Genomic DNA, 21618 nt, shown 5'->3' on the forward strand with positions numbered 1-21618 from the left:
AAGCTTTCCCAAGGTTAATTCCCCTGGTTTACAATATTCAGGTAACATTTTGTTACCCACTTATCTTGTGACTTCAAGATAAATGCTCCTGACACTTGGATGCCGCCCACAGGGGCTACTTTATATAGTTGTTGTACCCTCCGTTTATATTCTGTTGATAAAACACATCCTGGATATTCCAGGTTTTTAGTTAGCGTCTTACCATCTCTATTTCAACCGGATTGTTTGCACCATTTCTCCAATTGTTTGTACCGTTTCTCCGGGCATGTGCCCTTTTCCAGATCCATTTTATTATAGCCAGTACCTCTAATATTGCAAATATCCATTCTAATCCTCTAAAAAGTCCATCTGTCGTACCTTTATATTCTTTCTGCTGGGACGAGTGTTTCCATCGACCCCTACCTTTCATATTCACACAAGCACACGTATCTCCATTAATTAATACCTCATATGGTCCGCTCCACCTAGGTGCGAACCCTGGTTTCTCTGCCACCTCCTTAACCATTACCTTCGCCCCCACCTCGGGGATTATAGCCGAGGCGGTTATCTCACCGCCTTCGTCCTCCTCCTTCTGCCTTTCTCAGACCTCCTGTCACATACCTTTCAACTGCTCACTCAATTCCCTCACATACTTTCTGATTCTGTCTCGTAGGGGGCCTAAGTCGACTTCTCCTGTCACTATTCCTTCTGGTAACCTCATTGCCTTGCTCAAGGCGGTTTTAAGGGTCCAATTCATTCTCTCTACCATCCCTGAACTCTAGGGGTGATATGAGATGTGAAACTTCTGCTTAATACTGAATATTCTACAAGTTTCTTTCATCACTTGACCTATGAAATGAGTCCCTTGATCCAAGTCAATCACGTGGTAATAGGACTGCCACCCATTTAGCATTTCCACCAGTGTGTGTTTTTTATGCAGTATTGTTTCTCCTGTCATTATGACAGGTTCATTAATTTTGACTGCCCAAATGGCACAATCCAGTGCGGCCACGCATCTGGACAGACTGGCATCCACTAGTGATTGCTGTGTCGAGTAGTAAGCTACGGGTCTCATCCTATCCCCATGCATTTGTGTTACCACGGCTCCGTAGAAGCCTCCCTGGTTCTCACAATATATATGGAATGAGAAATCCATATTCGGGAGTCCCAGTCCTGGAGCTGACATTAGGGCTTCCTTCAGATTTCCACATGCCGCTTCTTGTTCAGGGCCCTATTCTATGGTTTCTAAGGATGGTCTTCCCTCTTTCACTAGCCGCTGTATTGGTTCTGCAATTGCCGCGAAGTTAAGTTCAAAATTCCTGCAATAGTTAAAGAACCCCAGTACCTTACGCATCCCTCGGACTGTTTTTGGTTGGGGCATAATCCTAATGGCCTCCTTCCTGTCATTGGACACGGTCCTAGTTCCTTGGGATATTTCGTGTCCCAGATACTGTACCACAGCTTATCCGAGTTGTGCCTTTTTGGGATTTACTTTAAATCCTGCTTTCCGTTATCTCAAATGTCTTTTCCATAACTAGAACAGAGTCTAGCACGTAGGCTTTGAAAGCTGCTTTCCGTTATCTCAAATGTTCCAATTTCAAGGCCATTACATCTCACTTTCTGTGGTTCTTCAAACACCGTATCTGAAGTCACAAGTTCAACTTTGTTTTAAACTGCTAAAGCCTGCCGTTTTAACATTTTAATTTTTCCAAAGTCCCTTTTACACTTTCGCACAGCTCTCCACTTGCCCAGGAGTTTGACCTGATCCCTGAAGGCATTTCTAGATTGTTTCCAAAACTTTTAGCTTTATTTCTTTTTTTTTTAAGAGATCAGATTTAACTTTTTATTTTAAATGTATCTCATTTTGTTGTGCCTTTTCTTAACCAATGGTACTTGAAACCTTCACAATAAAATTAACTTTTCACTGTTCCCATCCTAATTTCTGCTCCCCTTTTGTAGTATTTGTATTTATTGTTGGATTACAAAATGTCAAATATGGTAATACTGTTTTTTTTAATAGCGGACTTCTCATTTATGCTTATAGTGATTCACTGATCACAGAATGCAAAGTTCTTGTTTTATAATTATGTGCCTAACTTCTGTTTTAGAAGCTGAACATCAAAATCTCTAATCTTTTGCTCTATAAGTTCAATTTTGTGATACGGTATCTCAGAAATTACATCTTTTTAAGCTTCAACTTCTGATGCAGTAGTTGTGTAATTTTATTAAAAAGGCTTCCAAACCCAAGATTTTCCAATACAACCAAAATGTTTATCAAGGAAAATCAGCTGAAATATCTCAAAATCCCAATTCAAATATTGTATTGCCAATCTTTTATTTTAAATTCTTTTTACTGAGCTAGAAGCTTTCACGGCAAGGTTTTGCACAAAGGAAAATAGGGGCGTACCTCCACAGCCCACAGCCTCGAGAGACCCACGCAGGCTTTTTTTAAAGGCATTACAATTTCCCATCTCTATTCTTTATCTCATTCCTAGACTAAATTTATTGTCTTTCAACCCAATGTAATCAATGATTATGTGTTTTCTTTTGACAAGTAAGTGAGCGTGTCGAAATTTTTTAAAAAACCAACGGGACCATGCATTTTTTATCTTTTGCTCAACAAACCTATTCTTTGTGCACTTCCTAGCTCCGTAACTTATCATCCGAATAAATCCGCATCTGCGTTTCTAACTTAAAATGTATTTCAATTCTAGTTTCACACTTTCTTAAAACTTCCCACATTCAGGACAATACTACAAAGGGTTAAAAAAAAAAATTCACTCTGCCTGAAAAAGTGGGTGGAGCTAAAACAAACAGCTCCACCATTTTTTCAAACAGGCCTTCAGACACATGAAAAATTCATTAATTCCCACCTCAAATATTCCGCAGTCAAAAATCACACAAGCACTTTCATTCAAAGACAGACATTCACAAAAGTCACTTTTCATTCAACAAAGCTTATTAATTGTTTGGCCGGCTCTATTTTTGGATCCATACGTCACTTAAGATAGTTACTATCAGGTTTTTTATGGTTGTCCGAAAAATATCCCAGCCCCCCAATAAGGGAGCAGTGTCCAGCATATCTTTCCACGTCATACTCAGTTTTTGGTACATCTACCCTTACATCGGTTTCACTGTATTCTCAGATACTGACCGTCTTCCTATTTGTATCACCTAACCCCGGTGTCTACGGTCTCACCGACTTTATCACCTAACCCCAGTGTCTACAGTCCCATTTTATTGGCCCTGAAGTACTGGTTCAAAGAACTCACAAAGTCTTCCCAATCTTCTCCCTCCACGAACCACTCTAAAAATCCAATCGTGCTCATTTTGCAAACAAAGGTTCTTGTATTCTCATCGCCAAATGTTATGTATGCAATAAAGGTACAAACTGAGTACTGTTTAACTAAGCAACGTACAACCCTGCTTCTGCTTTATTACGGCCCAAAGTGCCTACTCACAAAATGGCTGCCCTTTTACACCAGACCAGCACCATGTGTGTGCTGCTCAGTGGCCACCAACAATGACACCATCTGGTGGCTACAAACAGCATGTACATACATGACACAGTCAAGGCCACCTACAGTCCAAACACCCAAGGTCCCACCCCACTGCTGGCCAAGAACGGGGAAACACTCATCAAGGACCCCGAGGGAGACAGGGCCCGCTGAAAGGAGCATTTCGAAGATCTCCTCAATCGAGACTCTGCCTTTGATTCAAGTGTCCTCGACTCCATCCCACAGCGTGTTACCCGCCACCACCTTAGTAAAACCTCAGCACTGCATGAGGTAGAAAAAGCCATAAGACAGCTTAAGAACAATAAGGCTACGGGAGTGGATGGAATCTCCGCTGAGGCACTTAAGTATGGTGGAGAGGCACTGTTGGTGCGAATACATGACCACACCTCTCTCATCTGGAGAGATCTCAGAGATGCAGTGATCGAGACCATCTTTAAAAAAGGGAACAAGTCCGACTGCGGCAACTACAGAGGAATCTCCCTACTATCAGCCACTGGGAAAGTCGTTGTTAGAGTCCTCCTCAACCATCTTAATTGGGAATTAAATATTCAGGGGTACTTGACAATCCGGAAGGACAGACAGAAAGGAAAAGGAGGTGGGGTAGCTCTATTGACAAAGGATGAAATCACTGCAATAGTAAGAAATGATATTGGCTCAAATGATAAGGGTGTTGAAACAGTTTGGGTGGAGATAAGGAACAAAAACAGCGTACTAAGCTTAAATAAAGGAGACTATGAAAGTATGAGGGCAGAGTTGGGTAAAGTGGACTGGGAAAATAGATTAAAGTGTAGGACGGTTGATGAACAGTGGTGTACATTTAAGGAGATATTTCACAACTCTCAAGAAAAATATATTCCAGTGAAGAGGAAAGGGTGTAAGAGAAAAGATAGCCATCCATGGCTAACTAAAGAAATAAAGGACGGTATCCAATTAAAAACAAGGGCATACAAAGTGGCCAAAACTACTGGGAGGACAGAAGACTGGGAAGCTTTTAAAAGCCAGCAAAGAACAACTAAAAAAATGATTAAGAAAGGGAAGATAGACTATGAAAGTAAAGTAGCACAAAATATAAAAACAGATAGCAAGAGTTTCTATAGATATATAAACAGGAAAAGTGTGACTAAAGTAAATATTGGTCCCTTAGAGGACAAGACCGGGGAACTAGTAATGGGGAACATGGAGATGGCAGAAACTCTGAACAAATATTTTGCATCAGTCTTTACGGCAGAGGACACTAACAATATTCCAACAGTGGATAGTCAAGGGGCTATAGGGAGGGGAGGAACTTAACACAATCACAATCACTAAGAAGGTGGTACTCAGTAAGATAATGGGATTAAAGGCAGATAAATCCCCTGGACCTGATGGCTTGCATCCTAGGGTCTTAAGAGAAGTAGCGGCAGGGATTGTGAATGCATTGGTTGTAATTTACCAATATTCCCGGGATTCTGGGGTCCCAGCAGATTGGAAAACTGCAAATGTAATGCCCCTATTTAAAAAAGGAGGCAGGCAAAAAGCAGGAAACTATAAGTTAGCCTAACATCTGTGGTTGGGAAAATGTTGGAGTCCATTATTAAAGAAGCAGTAGCAGGACATTTGGATAAGCAAAATTCAGTCAGGCAGAGTCAACATGGATTTATGAAGGGGAAGTCATGTTTGATAAGTTTGCTGGAGTTCTTTGAGGATGTAACAAACAGGGTGGATAAAGGGGAACCAATGGATGTGTCTATTTGGACTTCCAGAAGGCACTTGACAAGATGCCACAAAAAAGGTTACTGCACAAGATAAAATTCACGGGGTTGGGGGTAATATATTAGCATGGATGGAAGATTGGCTAGGTAACAAAAAACAGAGAGTCAGGATAAATGGTTCATTCTCTGGTTGGCAACCAATAACTAGTGGGGTGCCGCAGGGATCAGTGCTGGGACCCCAACTATTTACAATCTATATTAACGACTTGGAAGAAGGGACTGAGTGTAACGTAGCCAAGTTTGCTGACGATACAAAGATGGGAGGAAAAGCAATGTGTGAGGAGGATACAAAAAAATCTGCAAAAGGACATAGACAGGCTAAGTGAGTGGGCAAAAAATTTGGTAGATGGTGTATAATGTTGGAAAGTGTGAGGTCATGCACTTTGGCAAAAAAAATCAAAGAGCAAGTTATTATTTAAATGGAGAAAGATTGCAAAGTGCCGCAGTGCAGCGGGACCTGGGGGTACTTGTGCATGAAACACAAAAGGATAGTATGCAGGTACAGCAAGTGATCAGGAAGGCCAATGGCATCTTGGCCTTTATTGCAAAGGGGATGGAGTATAAAAGCAGGGACGTCTTGCTACAGTTGTACAGGGTATTGGTGAGGCCACACCTGGAATACTGCGTGCAGTTTTGGTTTCCATATTTAAGAAAGGTTATACTTGCTTTGGAGGCAATTCAGAGAAGGTTCATTAGGTTGATTCCAGAGATGAGGGGGTTGACTTATGAGGAAAGGTTGAGTAGGTTGGGCCTCTACTCATTGGAGTTCAGAAGAATGAGAGGTGATCTTATCGAAACGAATAAGATTATGAGGGGGCTTGACAGGGTGGATGCAGAAAGGATGTTTCCACTGATAGGAGAGACTAGAACTGGAGTGCACGATCTTAGAATAAAAGGCTGCTCATTTAAAACTGAGATGAGGAGGAATTTCTTCTTTCAGAGGGTTGTAAATCTGTGGAATTTGCTGCCTCAGAGTGCTGTGAAAGCTGGGACATTGAATAAATTTAAGTCAGAAATAGATAGTTTCTTGAGCGATAAGGGGTTATGGGGAGGGGCGGGGAAGTGGAGCTTCCAAGGATGTAACATTCCAAGGATACCTTCAAAGCCTCCCTGATAAAGTGCAACATCCCCACTGACACCTGGGAGTCCCTTGCCAAAGACTGCCCTAGAAACATAGAAACATAGAAACATAGAAAATAGGTGCAGGAGTAGGCCATTCGGCCCTTCTAGCCTGCACCGCCATTCAATGAGTTCATGGCTGAACATTCAACTTCAGTACCCCATTCCTGCTTTCTCGCCATACCCCTTGATCCCCCTAGCAGTAAGGACCTCATCTAACTCCTTTTTGAATATATTTAGTGAATTGGCCTCAACAACTTTCTGTGGTAGAGAATTCCACAGGTTCACCACTCTCTGGGTGAAGAAGTTCCTCCGCATCTCGGTCCTAAATGGCTTACCCCTTATCCTTAGACTGTGACCCCTGGTTCTGGACTTCCCCAACATTGGGAACATTCTTCCTGCATCTAACCTGTCTAACCCCGTCAGAATTTTATATGTTTCTATGAGGTCCCCTCTCATTCTTCTGAACTCCAGTGAATACAAGCCCAGTTGATCCAGTCTTTCTTGATAGGTCAGTCCCGCCATCCCGGGAATCAGTCTGGTGAACCTTCGCTGCACTCCCTCAATAGCAAGAATGTCCTTCCTCAGGTTAGGAGACCAAAACTGTACACAATACTCCAGGTGTGGCCTCACCAATGCCCTGTACAACTGTAGCAACACCTCCCTGCCCCTGTACTCAAATCCCCTTGCTATGAAGGCCAACATGCCATTTGCTTTCTTAACCGCCTGCTGCACCTGCATGCCAACCTTCAATGACTGATGTACCATGACACCCAGGTCTCTTTGCACCTCCCCTTTTCCTAATCTGTCACCATTCAGATAATAGTCTGTCTCTCTGTTTTTACCACCAAAGTGGATAACCTCACATTTATCCACATTATACTTCATCTGCCATGCATTTGCCCACTCACCTAACCTATCCAAGTCGCTCTGCAGCCTCACAGCATCCTCCTCGCAGCTCACACTGCCACCCAACTTAGTGTCATCCGCAAACTTGGAGATACTACACTCAATCCCCTCATCTAAATCATTAATGTACAGTGTAAACAGCTGGGGCCCCAGCACAGAACCCTGCGGTACCCCACTAGTCACTGCCTGCCATTCTGAAAAGTACCCATTTACTCCTACTCTTTGCTTCCTGTCTGACAACCAGTTCTCAATCCATGTCAGTACACTACCCCCAATCCCATGTGCTCTAACTTTGCACATCAATCTCTTGTGTGGGACCTTGTCGAACGCCTTCTGAAAGTCCAAATATACCACATCAACTGGTTCTCCCTTATCCACTCTACTGGAAACATCCTCAAAAAATTCCAGAAGATTTGTCAAGCATGATTTCCCTTTCACAAATCCATGCTGACTTGGACCTATCATGTCACCTCTTTCCAAATGCACTGCTATGACATCCTTAATAATTGATTCCATCATTTTACCCACTACCGATGTCAGGCTGACCGGTCTATAATTCCCTGTTTTCTCTCTCCCTCCTTTTTTAAAAAGTGGGGTTACATTGGCTACCCTCCACTCCATAGGAACTGATCCAGAGTCAATGGAATGTTGGAAAATGACTGTCAACGCATCCACTATTTCCAAGGCCACCTCCTTAAGTACTCTGGGATGCAGCCCTAAGTGGAGGAAGTGCATCCGGGAGGGCGCTGAGCACCTCGAGTCTCATCGCCGAGAGCATGCAGAAATCAAGCGCAGTCAGCGGAAAGAGGGTGTGGCAAACCAGTCCCACCCACCCCGTCCCTCAACGACTATCTGTCCCACCTGTGACAGAGACCATGGTTCTCGTATTGGACTGTTCAGCCACCTAAGGACTCATTTTTAGAGAGGAAGCAAGTCTTCCTCGATTCCGAGGGACTGCCTATGATGGGATTGATAAGTATCTCTCTTTTTTTTTTATAATCATATAAGCCTAATTAGAGGGATGGCAGGACATCTCAGTCCTAGGGAGTGCAAATCCCGTGGCACCTGGGAAATCCTGGACGCTTCGTGCGGCCTAGACAACCATGTGTGCAGGTGGCGTCTCCAGCTTCAACTACTCGAGCTCTGCGTTTTGGAGCTTGAGCGGCGGCTAGAGTCAATACGGTAGCGAGGATGTGGGTGAACACCAGATGGAAAAAGAACTTTAGGTAGGTAGTGCAGGATTCCCCCTTGAGTCCATCTTGCTTTCCAACCAATATTCTCTGCTGAGGGTGATGGTGCCTCTGGGGAGTGCAGCCAGAGCCAAGACCAAGGCACCACAGGTGGTTCAGCTGCACAGCGGGGAGGGTCACAGAATAAATGAGCTGTAGTGGTAGGGGATTCAATAGTTAGGGGCATAGAGAGGTGTTTCTGTGGCTGTAGACGTGACTCCAGGATGGTATGGTGCCTCCCTGTGCCAGGGTCAAGGATGTCACAGAGCGAACGTGGGGCATACTGGGCGGAGTGGGTAAACTGCTAGAGGTCGTGGTCCATATCGGGACCAATGACATAGGTAGAAAGAGGGATGAGGTCCTTCAGGCAGAATTTATGGATTTATGAGAAAAATTAAAGGGTAGGACCTCAAAGGTAGTAATCTCTAGGTTACTACCATGTGTTAATGAGTACAAGAATAGGATAAAGAGGATGAACGCATGGCTGGAGAGTTGGTGTAGGAGGGAGGGAGGGCTTTAAATTCGTGAGGCATTGGGACCGCTTCTGGGGGAGATAGGACCTGTACAAACTGGATGGGTTCCACCTCAACAGTGCTGGGACTAATATCCTCATGGGGAGATTTGCTAGTGCTATTGGGGAGTGTTTAAACTAGCTTGGCAGGGGATGGAAACACGAGAACAAATTCTATATGGAAGGAAGCTGAAAATAGAAAGCAAGAATGTAGAAAGTGAATCTGTAAGACAGAGGAAACAAGGGTTAGTAAGTAGTAATCAAGGAGGTCTTCCTGTGCTAAATGGTATATACTTCAATGCAAGGAGTACTTAGCGAATAAGGTGGATGAGCTGAGAGCACAGATAGACAATTAGGAGTGTGACATTATAGCCATTACAGAGACATGGCTGAAAGAGGGGCAAGTTTGGCAGCTAAATATTCCTGGTTACAGGATTTTTAGACAAGACAGAGAGGGGAGTAAAAAGGGAGGGGGTGTCACGGTATTGATTAAAGAAACTATTACAGCTGTGAGGAGGGATGATATGTTAGCAGGATTATCAAATGAGGCCATATGGGTCAAACTGAAAAATAAAAAAGTGGCGATCATACTACTGGGCATGTATTATAGACCCCCAAACAGTGGGAGGGAGATAGAAAAGCAAATATGTAGGCAAATTTCTGTGAAGTCCAAAAACAATAGAACAGTAAGAGTAGAGGATCAACTATCCTAGTTGTTATGTATTTAACCCCTTGTAACCTGCATGACACCTGTCCACCAGAGAGCCTACCTGTTGGAGTCCCAAGGGATCCCAGCATCCCTTGGGAGCACAGTATATAAGCAGGCCACCCACGAGGTACCTGCACTCTGGAACTACAATAAAGGAACTATGGTCACACATGCTCATTACACACAGTACTCGGTCTCAACATTTATTATGAGTGTAACAATTGGCGACGAGGTAACGAACAACCGCACGAAAATGTAAAGAACAGTTGGCATCTTGGAGAAGTTCTCAGAGGGGGATGATTGGGAGACTTTCGTGGAGAGACTTGACCAAAACCTCGTGGCCAACGAGCTGGAAGGGAACGAGACCATGACCAAACGAAGGGCGATCCTCCTAACTATCTGTGGGGCAACAACCTATGGCCTCATGAAGAATCTCCTGGCCCCGGCTAAACCAGCAGAGAAATCCTACGAAGAACTGTGTATGCTGGTCCGGGAGCACCTAAATCTTAAGGAAAGTGTTTTGATGGCGAGATATCGGTTCTACACGTGTCAACGATCGGAGGGCCAGGAAGTGGCGAGCTACGTCGCCGAACTAAGGCGCCTTGCAGGACATTGTGAGTTTGAGGGATTCCTAGAATAAATGCTCAGAGACTTTTTTGTACTGGGCATCAGACATAAGACAATCCTTCGCAAACTGTTGACTGTAGAAACTCCGAATCTGAGTAAAGCCATAACGATAGCCCAGGCATTTATGTCCACCAGCCACAACATCAAGCAGATTTTGCAGAACAAAGAAGTTTCAGCCAGTACTGTGCATGAAGTAATTTAGGTTTTGAGCAGAAATGTACAGGGCAGAACGTACACGCCGGCTGCTGTGGCCCGACTCAATTGACCCAGAGTCCGCCATCATCTGTTAATGCGAGGCAGTTAACATCCTGTTGGCACTGTGGGGGTGATCATCGGCCCCATCGATGCCGCTTCAAGCACTATGTGTGCAATGGCTGCAGAACAATGGGACACCTCCAACGAATGTGCAGGCGAGCTGCAAACCACCATGGAATTGGAAACTTGTACGGAGGAGGCAGAGGTGTACGGGGTACACACATTCATGACGAAATGCCCACCAATAATGTTGAAAGTTGAACTGAACGGTATTCCAGTGTCTATGGAGCTGGACACGGGGGCAAGCTAGTCCATAATGAGTAAAACAGCCTTCGACAGTCTGTGAGGGAAGAAGGCACACAGGCCCAAGCTCAGCCCCATTCACACCAAACTAAGGACTTATACAAAGGAACTAATCCCTGTAATTGGCAGTACTGAAGTCAAAGTCTCCTATGATGGAGCAGTATACGAACTCCCGCTGTGGATTGTGCCAGTGGATGGCCCCACGTTGTTTGACAGAAGCTGGCTGGGGAAAATCCGCTGGAACTGGGACGACATCCGAGTGCTCTCGTCAGTCGATGACACCGCATGTACCCAGGTTCTAAGCAAATTCCCTTTGTTATTTGAGCCAGGCATTGGAAGTTTCTCGGGGGCGAAAGTACAGATCCATTTGGTTCCCGGTACCCAACCCATCCACCACAAGGCTCGGGCGGTACCGTACATGATGCGTGAAAAAGTGGAAATTGAGCTGGACAGGCTGCAACGTGAAGGCATCATCGCGCCGGTGGAATTCAACGACTGGGCCAGTCCAATTGTTCCGGTACTCAAGGAGGACGGTACGGTTAGAATTTGCGGGGACTATAAAGTAACGATTAACCATTTTTCGCAGGACCACTACCCGCTACCCAAGCAGACGACCTATTCGCAACCCTGGCTGGAGGGAAGACATTCACCAAGCTGGACCTGACCTCGGTCTATATGACGCATGAGCTGCATGAGTCTTCGAAAGGCCTCACCTGCATCAACACGCACAAAGGTCTGTTTATTTACAACTGGTGCCACTTTGGGATTCGGTCGGGTGCAGCGGAACATGGAAAGCCTGGTAAAGTCAGTTCCTTGCACAGTGGTTTTCCAGGATGACATATTGGTTACAGGTCGGGACACCATGGAGCATTTGAAGAATCTGGAGGAGGTTCTTAGTCGGTTGGATCGCATGGGGCTCAGGTTGAAACGCTTGCAGTGTGTTTTCCTGGCACAGGACGTTGAATTCCTTGGAAGCAGGATCGCAGCAGACAGCATCAGACCCACCAATGCCAAGATGGAGGCCATCAAGAACACGCTGTGACCACGGAACGTGACAGAGCTGCGGTCGTTCCTGGGACTCCTTAACTACTTCGGTAATTTCCTATCTGGGTTAAGCACCCTGCTAGAACCCCTGCATGCGCTACTGCGCAAGAGAGACGAGGGGAATTCACAAGAAAGCCAGAAATTTACTGTGTTCTAACAAACTGCTTGTTCTGTATAACCCATGTAAATGACTAGTGTTAGCTTGCGATGCGTCATCATACGGGGTCGGGTGTGTGTTACAACAGGCTAATGAATCGGGAATTTTGCAACCAGTTGCGTATGCATCCAGGAGTTTGTCCAAGGCCAAAAGGGCCTACAGCCTGGTTGAAAAAGAGGCTCTGGCGTGCGTTTACAGGATAAAAAAAATGCACCAGTACTTGCTTGGCCTCAAGTTCGAGCTTGAAACTGACCACAAGCCGCTATTCTCGGAGAGCAAATAAATTAATACCAATGCCTCTGTCCGCATCCAAAGATGGGCGCTCACGCTGTCGGCATACAACTATGTAATTTGCCACAGACTGGGCACAGAGAACTGTGCAGATGCTCTCAGTCGGCTACCATTGCCCACCACCGGGGTGGAAATGGCACAGCCAGTGAACTTGCTTATGGTCATGAAGGCATTTGAGAACGAGAAATCCCCCGTTACGGCCCGCCAGATCAGGACCTGGACCAGCCAGGATCCTTTACTGTTCCTGGTAAAAAAACTGTGTCCTCCATTGGAGCTGCTCCAGTGTCACAGTGGAAATGCAGGAAGCGATTAAGCCATTCCACAGACGCAAAGATGAGCTGTCCCTGCAGGTGGATTGTCTCTTGTGGGGCAATTGTGAGTTCTTGCCCAAGAAAGGCAGGGACACATTTATTTGTGAACTGCACAGCACCCACCCAGGCATCGTGATGATGAAAGCCATAGCCAGATCCCACGTGTGGTGGCCAGGCATCGACTCAGATTTAGAGTCATGTGTGCGCCAGTGCAACACTTGCTCTCAGTTGAGCAATGCACCCAGCAAGGCACCGCTAAGTTTATGGTCCTGGCCATCCAAACTGTGGTCAAGGATCCATGTAGAGTATGCGGGCCCATTCCTAGGCAAGATGTTCTTGGTTGTCGTGGACGCTTACTCAAAGTGGATTGAATGTGCAACAATGTCTGTAAGCACGTCCACGGCCACCATTGAAAGTCTATCAGCAATGTTTGCCACGCACGGCCTGCCCGATATCCTAGTCAGCGACAATAGGCCGTGCTTCACCAGTGCCGAATTCAAAGAGATCATGACCCGCAACGGGATCAAACATGTCACATCTGCGCCGTTCAAGCCTGCATCCAACTGCCAGGCAGAACGGGCAGTTCAGACCATCAAACAAAGCTTGAAACGCGTGTCGGAAGGCTCCCTGCAGACCCGGTTGTCCCGAGTACTGCTCAGCTACCATACCAGACCCCACTCACTCACAGGGATTCCTCCAGCCGAGCTGCTCATGAAAAGGGTGCTTAAAACAAGGCTCTCTCTGGTCCACCCTGATCTACATGATCACATGGAGGACAAGCGGCATCAACAAAGTGTGTACCATGACCGTGCAAACTTGTCACGCAATATTGAGATCAATGATCCTGTGTTTGTGCTCAATTATGGACATAGTCCCAAATGGTATAGAGGGTGCGGAATTCTTAAAATGCATCCAAGAGAACTTTTTTAGTCAGTATGTAATAGGAGGGGGTGGTTCTAGGTTTCGTTTTGGGGAATAAAGCTGGGCAGGTAGAAGGAGTTTCAGTGGGAGAGCACTTGGGTGCCAGTGACCATAATTTAGTCAGAATCAAAGTAGTTATGGATAAGGACAAGGAGAGACCAGGAATAAAAGTCCCAAATTGGGGAAAAGCTAACTTTGCTAAGTTAAGAAGTGATTTGGCCACAGTGGGCTGGAAACAGTTACTTGTAGGTAAATCGGTGTCGGAACAGTGGGAGGCATTCAAGGAGGAAACATAGAAACATAGAAAATAGGTGCAGGAGTAGGCCATTTGGCCCTTCGAGCCTGCACTGCCATTCAATGAGTTCATGGCTGAACATGCAACTTTAGTACCCCATTCCTGCTTTCTCGCCATACCCCTTGATCTCCCTAGTAGTAAGGACTACATCTAACTCCTTTTTGAATATATTTAGTGAATTGGCCTCAACAACTTTCTGTGGTGGAGAATTCCACAGGTTCACCACTCTCTGGCTGAAGAAGTTTCTCCTCATCTTGGTCCTAAATGGCTTACCTCTTATCCTTAGACTGCGATCCCTGGTTCTGGACTTCCCCAACATTGGGAACATTCTTCCTGCATCTAACCTGTCTAAACCCGTCGGAATTTTAAATGTTTCTATGAGATCCCCTCTCATTCTTCTGAACTCCAGTGAATACAAGCCCAGTTGATCCAGTCTTTCTTGATATGTCAGTCCCGCCATCCCGGAAATCAGTCTGGTGAACCTTCGCTGCACTCCCTCAATAGCAAGAATGTCCTTCCTCAAGTTAGGAGACCAAAACTGTACACAATACTCCAGGTGTGGCCTCACCAAGGCCCTGTACAACTGTAGTAACACTTCCCTGCCCCTGTACTCACTATGAAGGCCAACCGGAGGGCTCAGACCAAACATGTGCCTTTAAAGAAAAAGGGTGGGAATTACAATTTTAGAGCCTCCTGAATGTCTAGGGACTTACATTTCTTTATCCTCTAGGGAGGATAAAGAAATAAGGGAGGCGTGTGTCAAATACCGATGGCTAAATACTGTAGAATCTCTGGAGGAATATAGAAAGTTCAGAGGTAAAATTAAAAGGAATATTAGGAATGCTAAAAGAGAGTATGAAAAATTCTTGGCAAGTAAAATTAAGGAAAACCCAAAGATGTTCTATAAATATATTAAAAGTAAGAGGATAACTAAAGAAAGGTTAGGGCCTATTAGAGACCATGAGGGTAATCTCTGTGTGGAGGCAGAAGATGTGAGTATGGTTCTTAATGAATACTTTGCGTCTGTTTTCACAAAGGAAAGGGACAATACAGATACTGGTATCGAGGAGACGTGCGAAATTCAGGATGAAGTAAACATAGTGAGAGGTGAGGTATTAAGGGATTTAGCAGCTATGAAAGTGGATAAGTCCCCAGGCCCGGATGAAATGCATCCCAGGCTGTTGAGTGAAGCAAAAGAGGAAATAGCAGAGGGCTTGACCATCATTTTCCAGTCCTCTTTTGATTTAGGCATGGTGCCAGAAGAATGCTAATGTGGTACCCTTGTTTAAGAAGGGAGAAAGGGCTAGGCCGAGTAATTACAGGCCTGTCAGCCTAACCTCAGTGGTGGGAAAATGATTGGAAAAAATCCTGAAGGACAGGATAAATCTACATTTAGAAAGGCAAGGTTTAATCAGGGACAGTCAGCACGGATTTGTTAAGGGAAGATCGTGCTTGATTAACCTGAGTGAATTTTTCGAGGAGGTAACCAGGACGGTAGTGTGTACGATGGACTTTAGCAAAGCCTTTGATAAGGTCCCACATGGCAGACTGGTCACGAAGGTAAAAGCCCATGGGATCCAGGGCAAAGTGGCAAGTTGGATCCAAAATTGGTTTAGAGGTAGGAAGCAAAAACTAATGATTGATCGATGTTTTTGTGACTGGAAGGATGTTTTTGTGACTGGAAGGATGTTTCCAGTCGGGTTCCGCAGGGCTCAGTATTGGGACCCTTGCATTTTGTGGTATACATCAATGATTTAGATTTGAATATAAGGGGTATGATTAAGAAGTTTGCAGATGAACTTAAATAGGTTGTGTGGTTGAAAATGAAGAGAAAAGTCATGGACTGCAGGAGGATATCAATCTACTGGTCAGGTGGGCAGAACAGTGGCAAATGGAATTTAATTCGGAGAAGTGTGAGGAAATGCACTTGGGGAAGGCTAATAAGGGTATACACATTAAATGGTAGGCCACTTAGAAGTGTAGATAAAGGGACCTTGGAGTGCTTGTCCACAGATCCCGGAAAGTTGCAGGCAAGGTGGATAAGGTGGTTAAGAAGGCATACGGAATGCTAGCCTTTATTGGCCGAGGCATAGAATACAAGAGCAGGGGGATTATGGTTAATTTGTATAATACTCTGGTTAGCCACAGCTGGAATACTGCACTTAGTTCTGGTCGCTGTAATATAGGAAGGACGTGATTGCACTGGAGAGGGTGTAGAGGAGATTTACGAGGATATTGCCTGGAATGCAGAATCTTAGTTATGAGGACAGATTGGATAGGCTGGGTTTGTTCTCCTTGGAACAGAGGAGGCTGAGAGGAGACCTCATTGAGGTGTATAACATTTTGAGGGGCCTGGATATAGTGGATAGCAAGGGCCTATTTCCCTTGGTGGAGGGGTCAATTATGAGGGGGCATAATTTTAAAGTGGTTGGTAGAAGGTTTAGAGGTGATTTGAGGGGAAGCTTCTTCACGCAGAGGGTTGTGGGGGTCTAGACTTCACTGGGTGGTAGAGGCAGAAATCCTCACCTCATTTAAAAGGTGCTTGGATGGGCACTTGAAGTGCCGTGACCTGCAGGGTTACGGACCTGGAGCTGGTATATGGGATTTGACTGGATAACCTCTTGTTGGCTGGCGCAGATACGATGGTAAGTACTTAAGGGAATCTAATACGGCCAGAGTGATCTCCTGGACTAGTTTCGATCGCATGGATGGGTTGGAGAGGAATTTTCCCAGATCTTTTCCCCCCAAATGGCCTGGGTTTTTAATCTGTATTTTTGCCCCACCCAGACTGCATGCCTCCGGTTGGGGTGGAGTGTAAAATGTTGTGATGCATGGAGTATCGCAGTTGTGTGGGGCAGACGGGTTGGGACGGATACTCTTTATCTTTCTGCCGTTGTTCATAGGTTTATATGTAACCTTCAGGGCTGCTGATCGAGGGCCTTGTGGCTCTTTGTCAGCCGGTGCGGACACAATGGGCCAAACTGGCCTCTTTCTGCGCTGTGGATTTCTATGTTCCTATAAGGTTGACAGCCGCGGAGGGAATATCCCCAGAGGAGATGAGGTCAGTGACGGTCTTGGAAACAATGGCTTGGTGTTTGGTAGTGGGGTCATGGTTCAGGGGAAGGTAGTAGGAGGTATCAGAGTTGGTGTTCAGCCTTCATACAGTAAAGATCAGTTCACCAAACAACAGCACCACCCTTGTCAGCAAGTTTAATGACAATGTTGGGGTTGGATCTGAGAGCACAGAGTGCTGCAAGTTCAGAGGGAGGTAGGTTGGAGTGAGGGGAAGCAAAGAAATTGAGGCAACTGATGTCACGTCAGCAGTTAGCATTCAAAAGATCTAGAGAGGGTAATAGGCCAGAGGGAGGGGTCCAGGTAAAACAAGAATTCTGAAAGCATGAGTTAGGCCACAGCTAGAGTATACGTGCAGTTCTGGTCACCACATTACAGGAAAGATGTGATTTACAAAGATGTTGCCAAGACCGGAGAATTTTAGCTATGAGGAAAGATTGGATAGACTGGGATTGTTTTCTTTGAAACAGAGGAGGCTGAAAGGAGATTTAATTGAGATATATAAAATTATGAGCAGCCTAGAGTGGTTAGGGAGGACATATTTCCCTTAGCAGAGGGGTCAATAACTAGGGAGCATAAATTTAAAGTAATTGGTAGAATGATTAGAGGGGTGTTGACGAGAACCTTTTTCCACCCAGAGGGTGATGGGAGTCTGGAACTCACTGCCTGGAAGGGTGGGAAAGGCAGAACCCCCCCCTGCATTTAAACAGTACTTGGATGTGCACTTGAAGTGCCATAACCTACAGGGCGACAAACCAGGAGCTGAAAGGTGGGATTTGGCTGGATAGCTCTTTGTCAGCCGGCAGACACAATGGGTCGAATGGCCACCTTCTGTGGCATAGATTTCTATGATTACATAGGAATTATCGCCAAAGCCCGACCCTCCCCATCAACACTGACGGACCTGCTAAATATTTCATGTTTGAAAGACGAGTTGCTCTAACGGTCCTTGCATAGTCCTCCGCGCGCAAGCGCCGTTTTAAAACCCTCTTCGAACAACATTCAATGACGCACTTCCGGATATGAGAACCAATCAGAGCGTGCAGTGGAGCCGCCGGTTATCCAATCGGATGAGGAGAAATTCAAATAGCGGGGCGGTAACCCAATTGGCCGATACACTCTGCTCCCCAGGCTATCGTGGTGCCGGCTGCGGCCGCAGGCCCTGAGCTTTACAGTCAGGAGAGAGTGCCGTGCTTTCTCTGTTAAGACAGGTTGTGTCTCCCTCCACACCTCCCCAATTGCTCGGACAGGATGATGAGGCAACAGCTACGGGGTGGCCGCCTGGCTACGGTGCGCACATACGGTAAATACAATGTGCGGACGGTGAAGGCCCACAAGTGGTTGAGCCCAGAGGCGGGCAGGGAGCATCTCTTCTCGTCTTCGGACTCTGTGAACACCACCCGTTCCCGGAGCACCGACAGCAGTAACCCGTCCTTCACCATCGGCAAGAAAAGGTGCAGAAACTCATTTGTGTTTCATTGAGAACGATCGTAATCGTCCTAAACTGGTAACGTCATTTTACAAACCGGATTGTGAGTTGTGTGAGTGCATATTATCCTCTTTGTAAAAAGCAATATGCCGTGGATCATCATCATCGGCAGTCCCTCGAAATCGAGAAAGGTTTGCTTTCACTCGAAATATGAGTTCTTGGGTGACTGAACAATCCAATACGGGAATTATAGTCTCTGTCACAGGTGGGACAGTCGTTGAAGGAAAGGGTGGGTGGGACTGGTTTGCCGCACGCTCCTTCCGTTGCTTGTGGTTGTTTACTGTATGCTCTTGGCGATCAGACTTTAGGTGCTCAGCGCCCTCCCGGATGCACTTCCTCCACTTAGTGCAGTCTTTGGCTAGGGAGTCCCAGGTGTTGGTGGGGATGTTGCATTTTATCAAGGAGGCTTTGAGGGTGTCCTTGAAACATTTCCTCTGCCCACCTTGGGCTCGCTTGCCGTGTAGGGGTTCCGGTAGAGCGCTTGTTTTGGGAGTCTTGTGTCGGGCATGTGAACAGTGTGGGCTGCCCAACAGAGCTGGTCGAGTGTGGTCAGTGCTTCGATGCTAGGGATGTTGGCCTGATCACCAACGTTGGTGCGTCTGTCCTCCCAGGGGATTTGCAGGATCTTGCGGAAACACCATATACAGTAGACACCTCAAATTGCTGGAGAAATGCCATCAACAATGTCTCCGCAAGATCCTGTTATGGATATCCTGTGCTATTCCACACGGTAAGTCAAGGAAGTGCGGTCTCTTTCTCTTGCCTTATGTCTTGATGCTGTTTCTCAATGTGTATCGTCTTTTCTCTTAGCATGTTGTTTTGCTTCTCTCCCTGTCTTCTTTCCTTGCAGGTGCTTAAAACCTTATTTTGGATGCTAGAAATTTGTTACTGGGAGAGGTGGGGCACAATCAAAAATCTTCATAAAGCTTTTTGAGTGATTTGTGTGGAAAATACAGTGCCAAGTGGTGGTTGTACCGGGAGCTGAGTGCTCAGATTAATTTTTGGAAGTGGTATTAGAGTGCCACCTACAGGGGTTCCAGGAGAATTAATGGGTGAGTGGCCTGGGATTTGCAGTCAGCGGGCAAAGCGAAGTAGACTTAGCACAAGGATCTTGCAATCCCTGTGTCAAGAACTTTGGGTTTTCCTATCTTCAATTCAAATCATCAACGGAATCCCTTGTGCAAACTGCTGTGATGACAACAGGCTGGCTATGCAGCTAATCAAAAGGCAGAATTCTTACACAGCAAACAAGGAAGTGAGTAAGCTCTGAAAATTCTAACTTTTTACGCTATTTAGAGAGAGCAATATAAAGATTGGGGCTACCAGATGGGGACTTGAGGCCATGATCGGATCAGCCATGATCATATTAAATGACAGAGCAGGCTCGAGGGGCCGTATGGCCGACTCCTGCTCCTATTTCTTGTATTCTTCTGAGAAGTTTGGCTTTTTCAATGTGCAATTGAGATCAGTGCAGTGTAGTAGGAATTCCTAGTGCGAGCTGGTGTGACAGCAACATGCTGTCTAAGCAGCTAATCACACTGCAGAATTCTCACAGACAGAGAACCAGGAAGTGAATAAGCTTCTTTTATTCTGACTTTTAAAAAATGTTATAGGGAGCAAAACAAAGATTGGGGTTCTCACCTGGGGAAAAGGTAAACCTAAAATAAATATGAACAACCTTTTAAAATATATAAGTTTCTTTTAAAGTTTCTTAAAAATGTGATTTTTATTATAATGGAGAAATTTGACACCCCGCAAAACTAAAATTAGTTTTTCAGGGCCATAACATTTATTTAGCAGGCGAGACACTATGAAAACGCCAGTTACACCTAATCCAACAAGGATGAACTTTTAATGGGGTATTTCACAGCAATATTACCGAGGAAGAACTGATTTCCCTGATTGCACTGATTGCCGACTATGGGGAAGTGGTGGAGGGACACAGCGCAGCCAGTGTCGAAGCAGTGAATGACTGACAGTAACTTCAGGACTTCTGCGTTGGGATGTGCATGCGCTGACCTGTGGTCAGTTTCAAAGAGGTAATAACAGCAAATGTGGTTCGTTCGCTGTTATTACCCACCACAAATTCCGGGCCTTAGTCTGCTTTTTCTACTTTTCCTGCAGTAATCCATTCATACCCCAGCCAGGAACTGGTAAAATAGGTTACTGTCAGCTTTTTTTTATGTCACCTATGTTACAGCAGTTACACAGAATTTATAAAAAAATGTTTTTTAGGAGTGGGAATCCTGATCAATTTTTCTCGCAACCTATGACAGTAAGCCCTCTAGTTTGAAGATCTCTAGTGCTGCTCCAGCTAAGAGCAGCCAGCTCAGCACAGATGATGGATCAAACCCGATACCTTCTTGTTCTAGTATATCTTTCACTATTTATTGGCTAAAATCACTGAGCTATTGGAGGAACAATAGGCAGTTATGTGAAAAAATATTTTGAAATTAATGAAATGAATAGTTCTAATGTTAATAAAAACAGAGAATGCTGGAAATCTCAGCAGGTCAATCAGCATCTGTGGAGAGAAGCAGAGTTAACATTTCAGGTCTGTGATCCTTCGTCAGAACTGGAAAAGTTTGAGATGTAACAGATTGTTAAGGAAGTGCAGGGCCAGTGAAAGGGGAAGGGGAGGGAAGAACAAAAGGGAAGGTCTATGATAGGGTGGAAGGCAGAAGAGATTAAGAGACAAAAGGAATGATGGGCAAAAATGAGATGGTGATGGAATAAGATAAGAAACAAAAGATGAGACTAGATGAGGTATGAATGTCGGATTCAACACCAGCTGCTATAGGAAAGAGAAAAAAAGGGAGAGGGTTTGTAAAAAAAGGGGAAAAAATACGGGCAGAGGTTATGTTCTGAAATTGTTGAACTCGATGTTGAGTCTAGAAGGCTGCAAAGTGCCTAAACGAAAGATGAGGTGCTGTTCCTTGAGCATGCATTGAGCTTCTTTGGAACAGTGTAGGGCGGTGATGTCGGAGTGAGAGTTGAGCAGAGAATTAAAGTGACAGGTGACTGGAAGCTCAGAGTTACGCTTACGGACTGAGCGGAGGTGTTCTGCAAAGTGATCACCCAATCTGCGTTTGATCTCCCCAATGTAGAGGAGACCACATCGTGAGCAG

At 45.4% G+C, this 21618-nt stretch overlaps 1 protein-coding gene across 2 annotated transcripts in view; it reads left to right on the forward strand.

Annotated features, from left to right (window-relative positions):
• The window catches only part of LOC139250254 (uncharacterized), a 71345-nt gene that overhangs the window by 45435 nt on the left and 4292 nt on the right, over positions 1 to 21618 (forward strand). Inside the window, exon 1 of one of the 2 annotated variants that reach the window (XM_070872755.1) lies at positions 18048 to 18455. The exons of the other annotated variant lie outside the window; for it this stretch is intronic. Coding sequence (XP_070728856.1) covers positions 18253 to 18455 — 203 coding nt within the window. The 5' untranslated portion in view covers positions 18048 to 18252. Of the gene's footprint in view, positions 1 to 18047; positions 18456 to 21618 lie in introns of those variants that run through there. 2 annotated transcript variants of the gene reach the window in all.

This window comes from Pristiophorus japonicus, unplaced genomic scaffold (assembly GCF_044704955.1).
Source record: "Pristiophorus japonicus isolate sPriJap1 unplaced genomic scaffold, sPriJap1.hap1 HAP1_SCAFFOLD_359, whole genome shotgun sequence".
Lineage (NCBI taxonomy): Eukaryota > Metazoa > Chordata > Chondrichthyes > Pristiophoridae > Pristiophorus > Pristiophorus japonicus.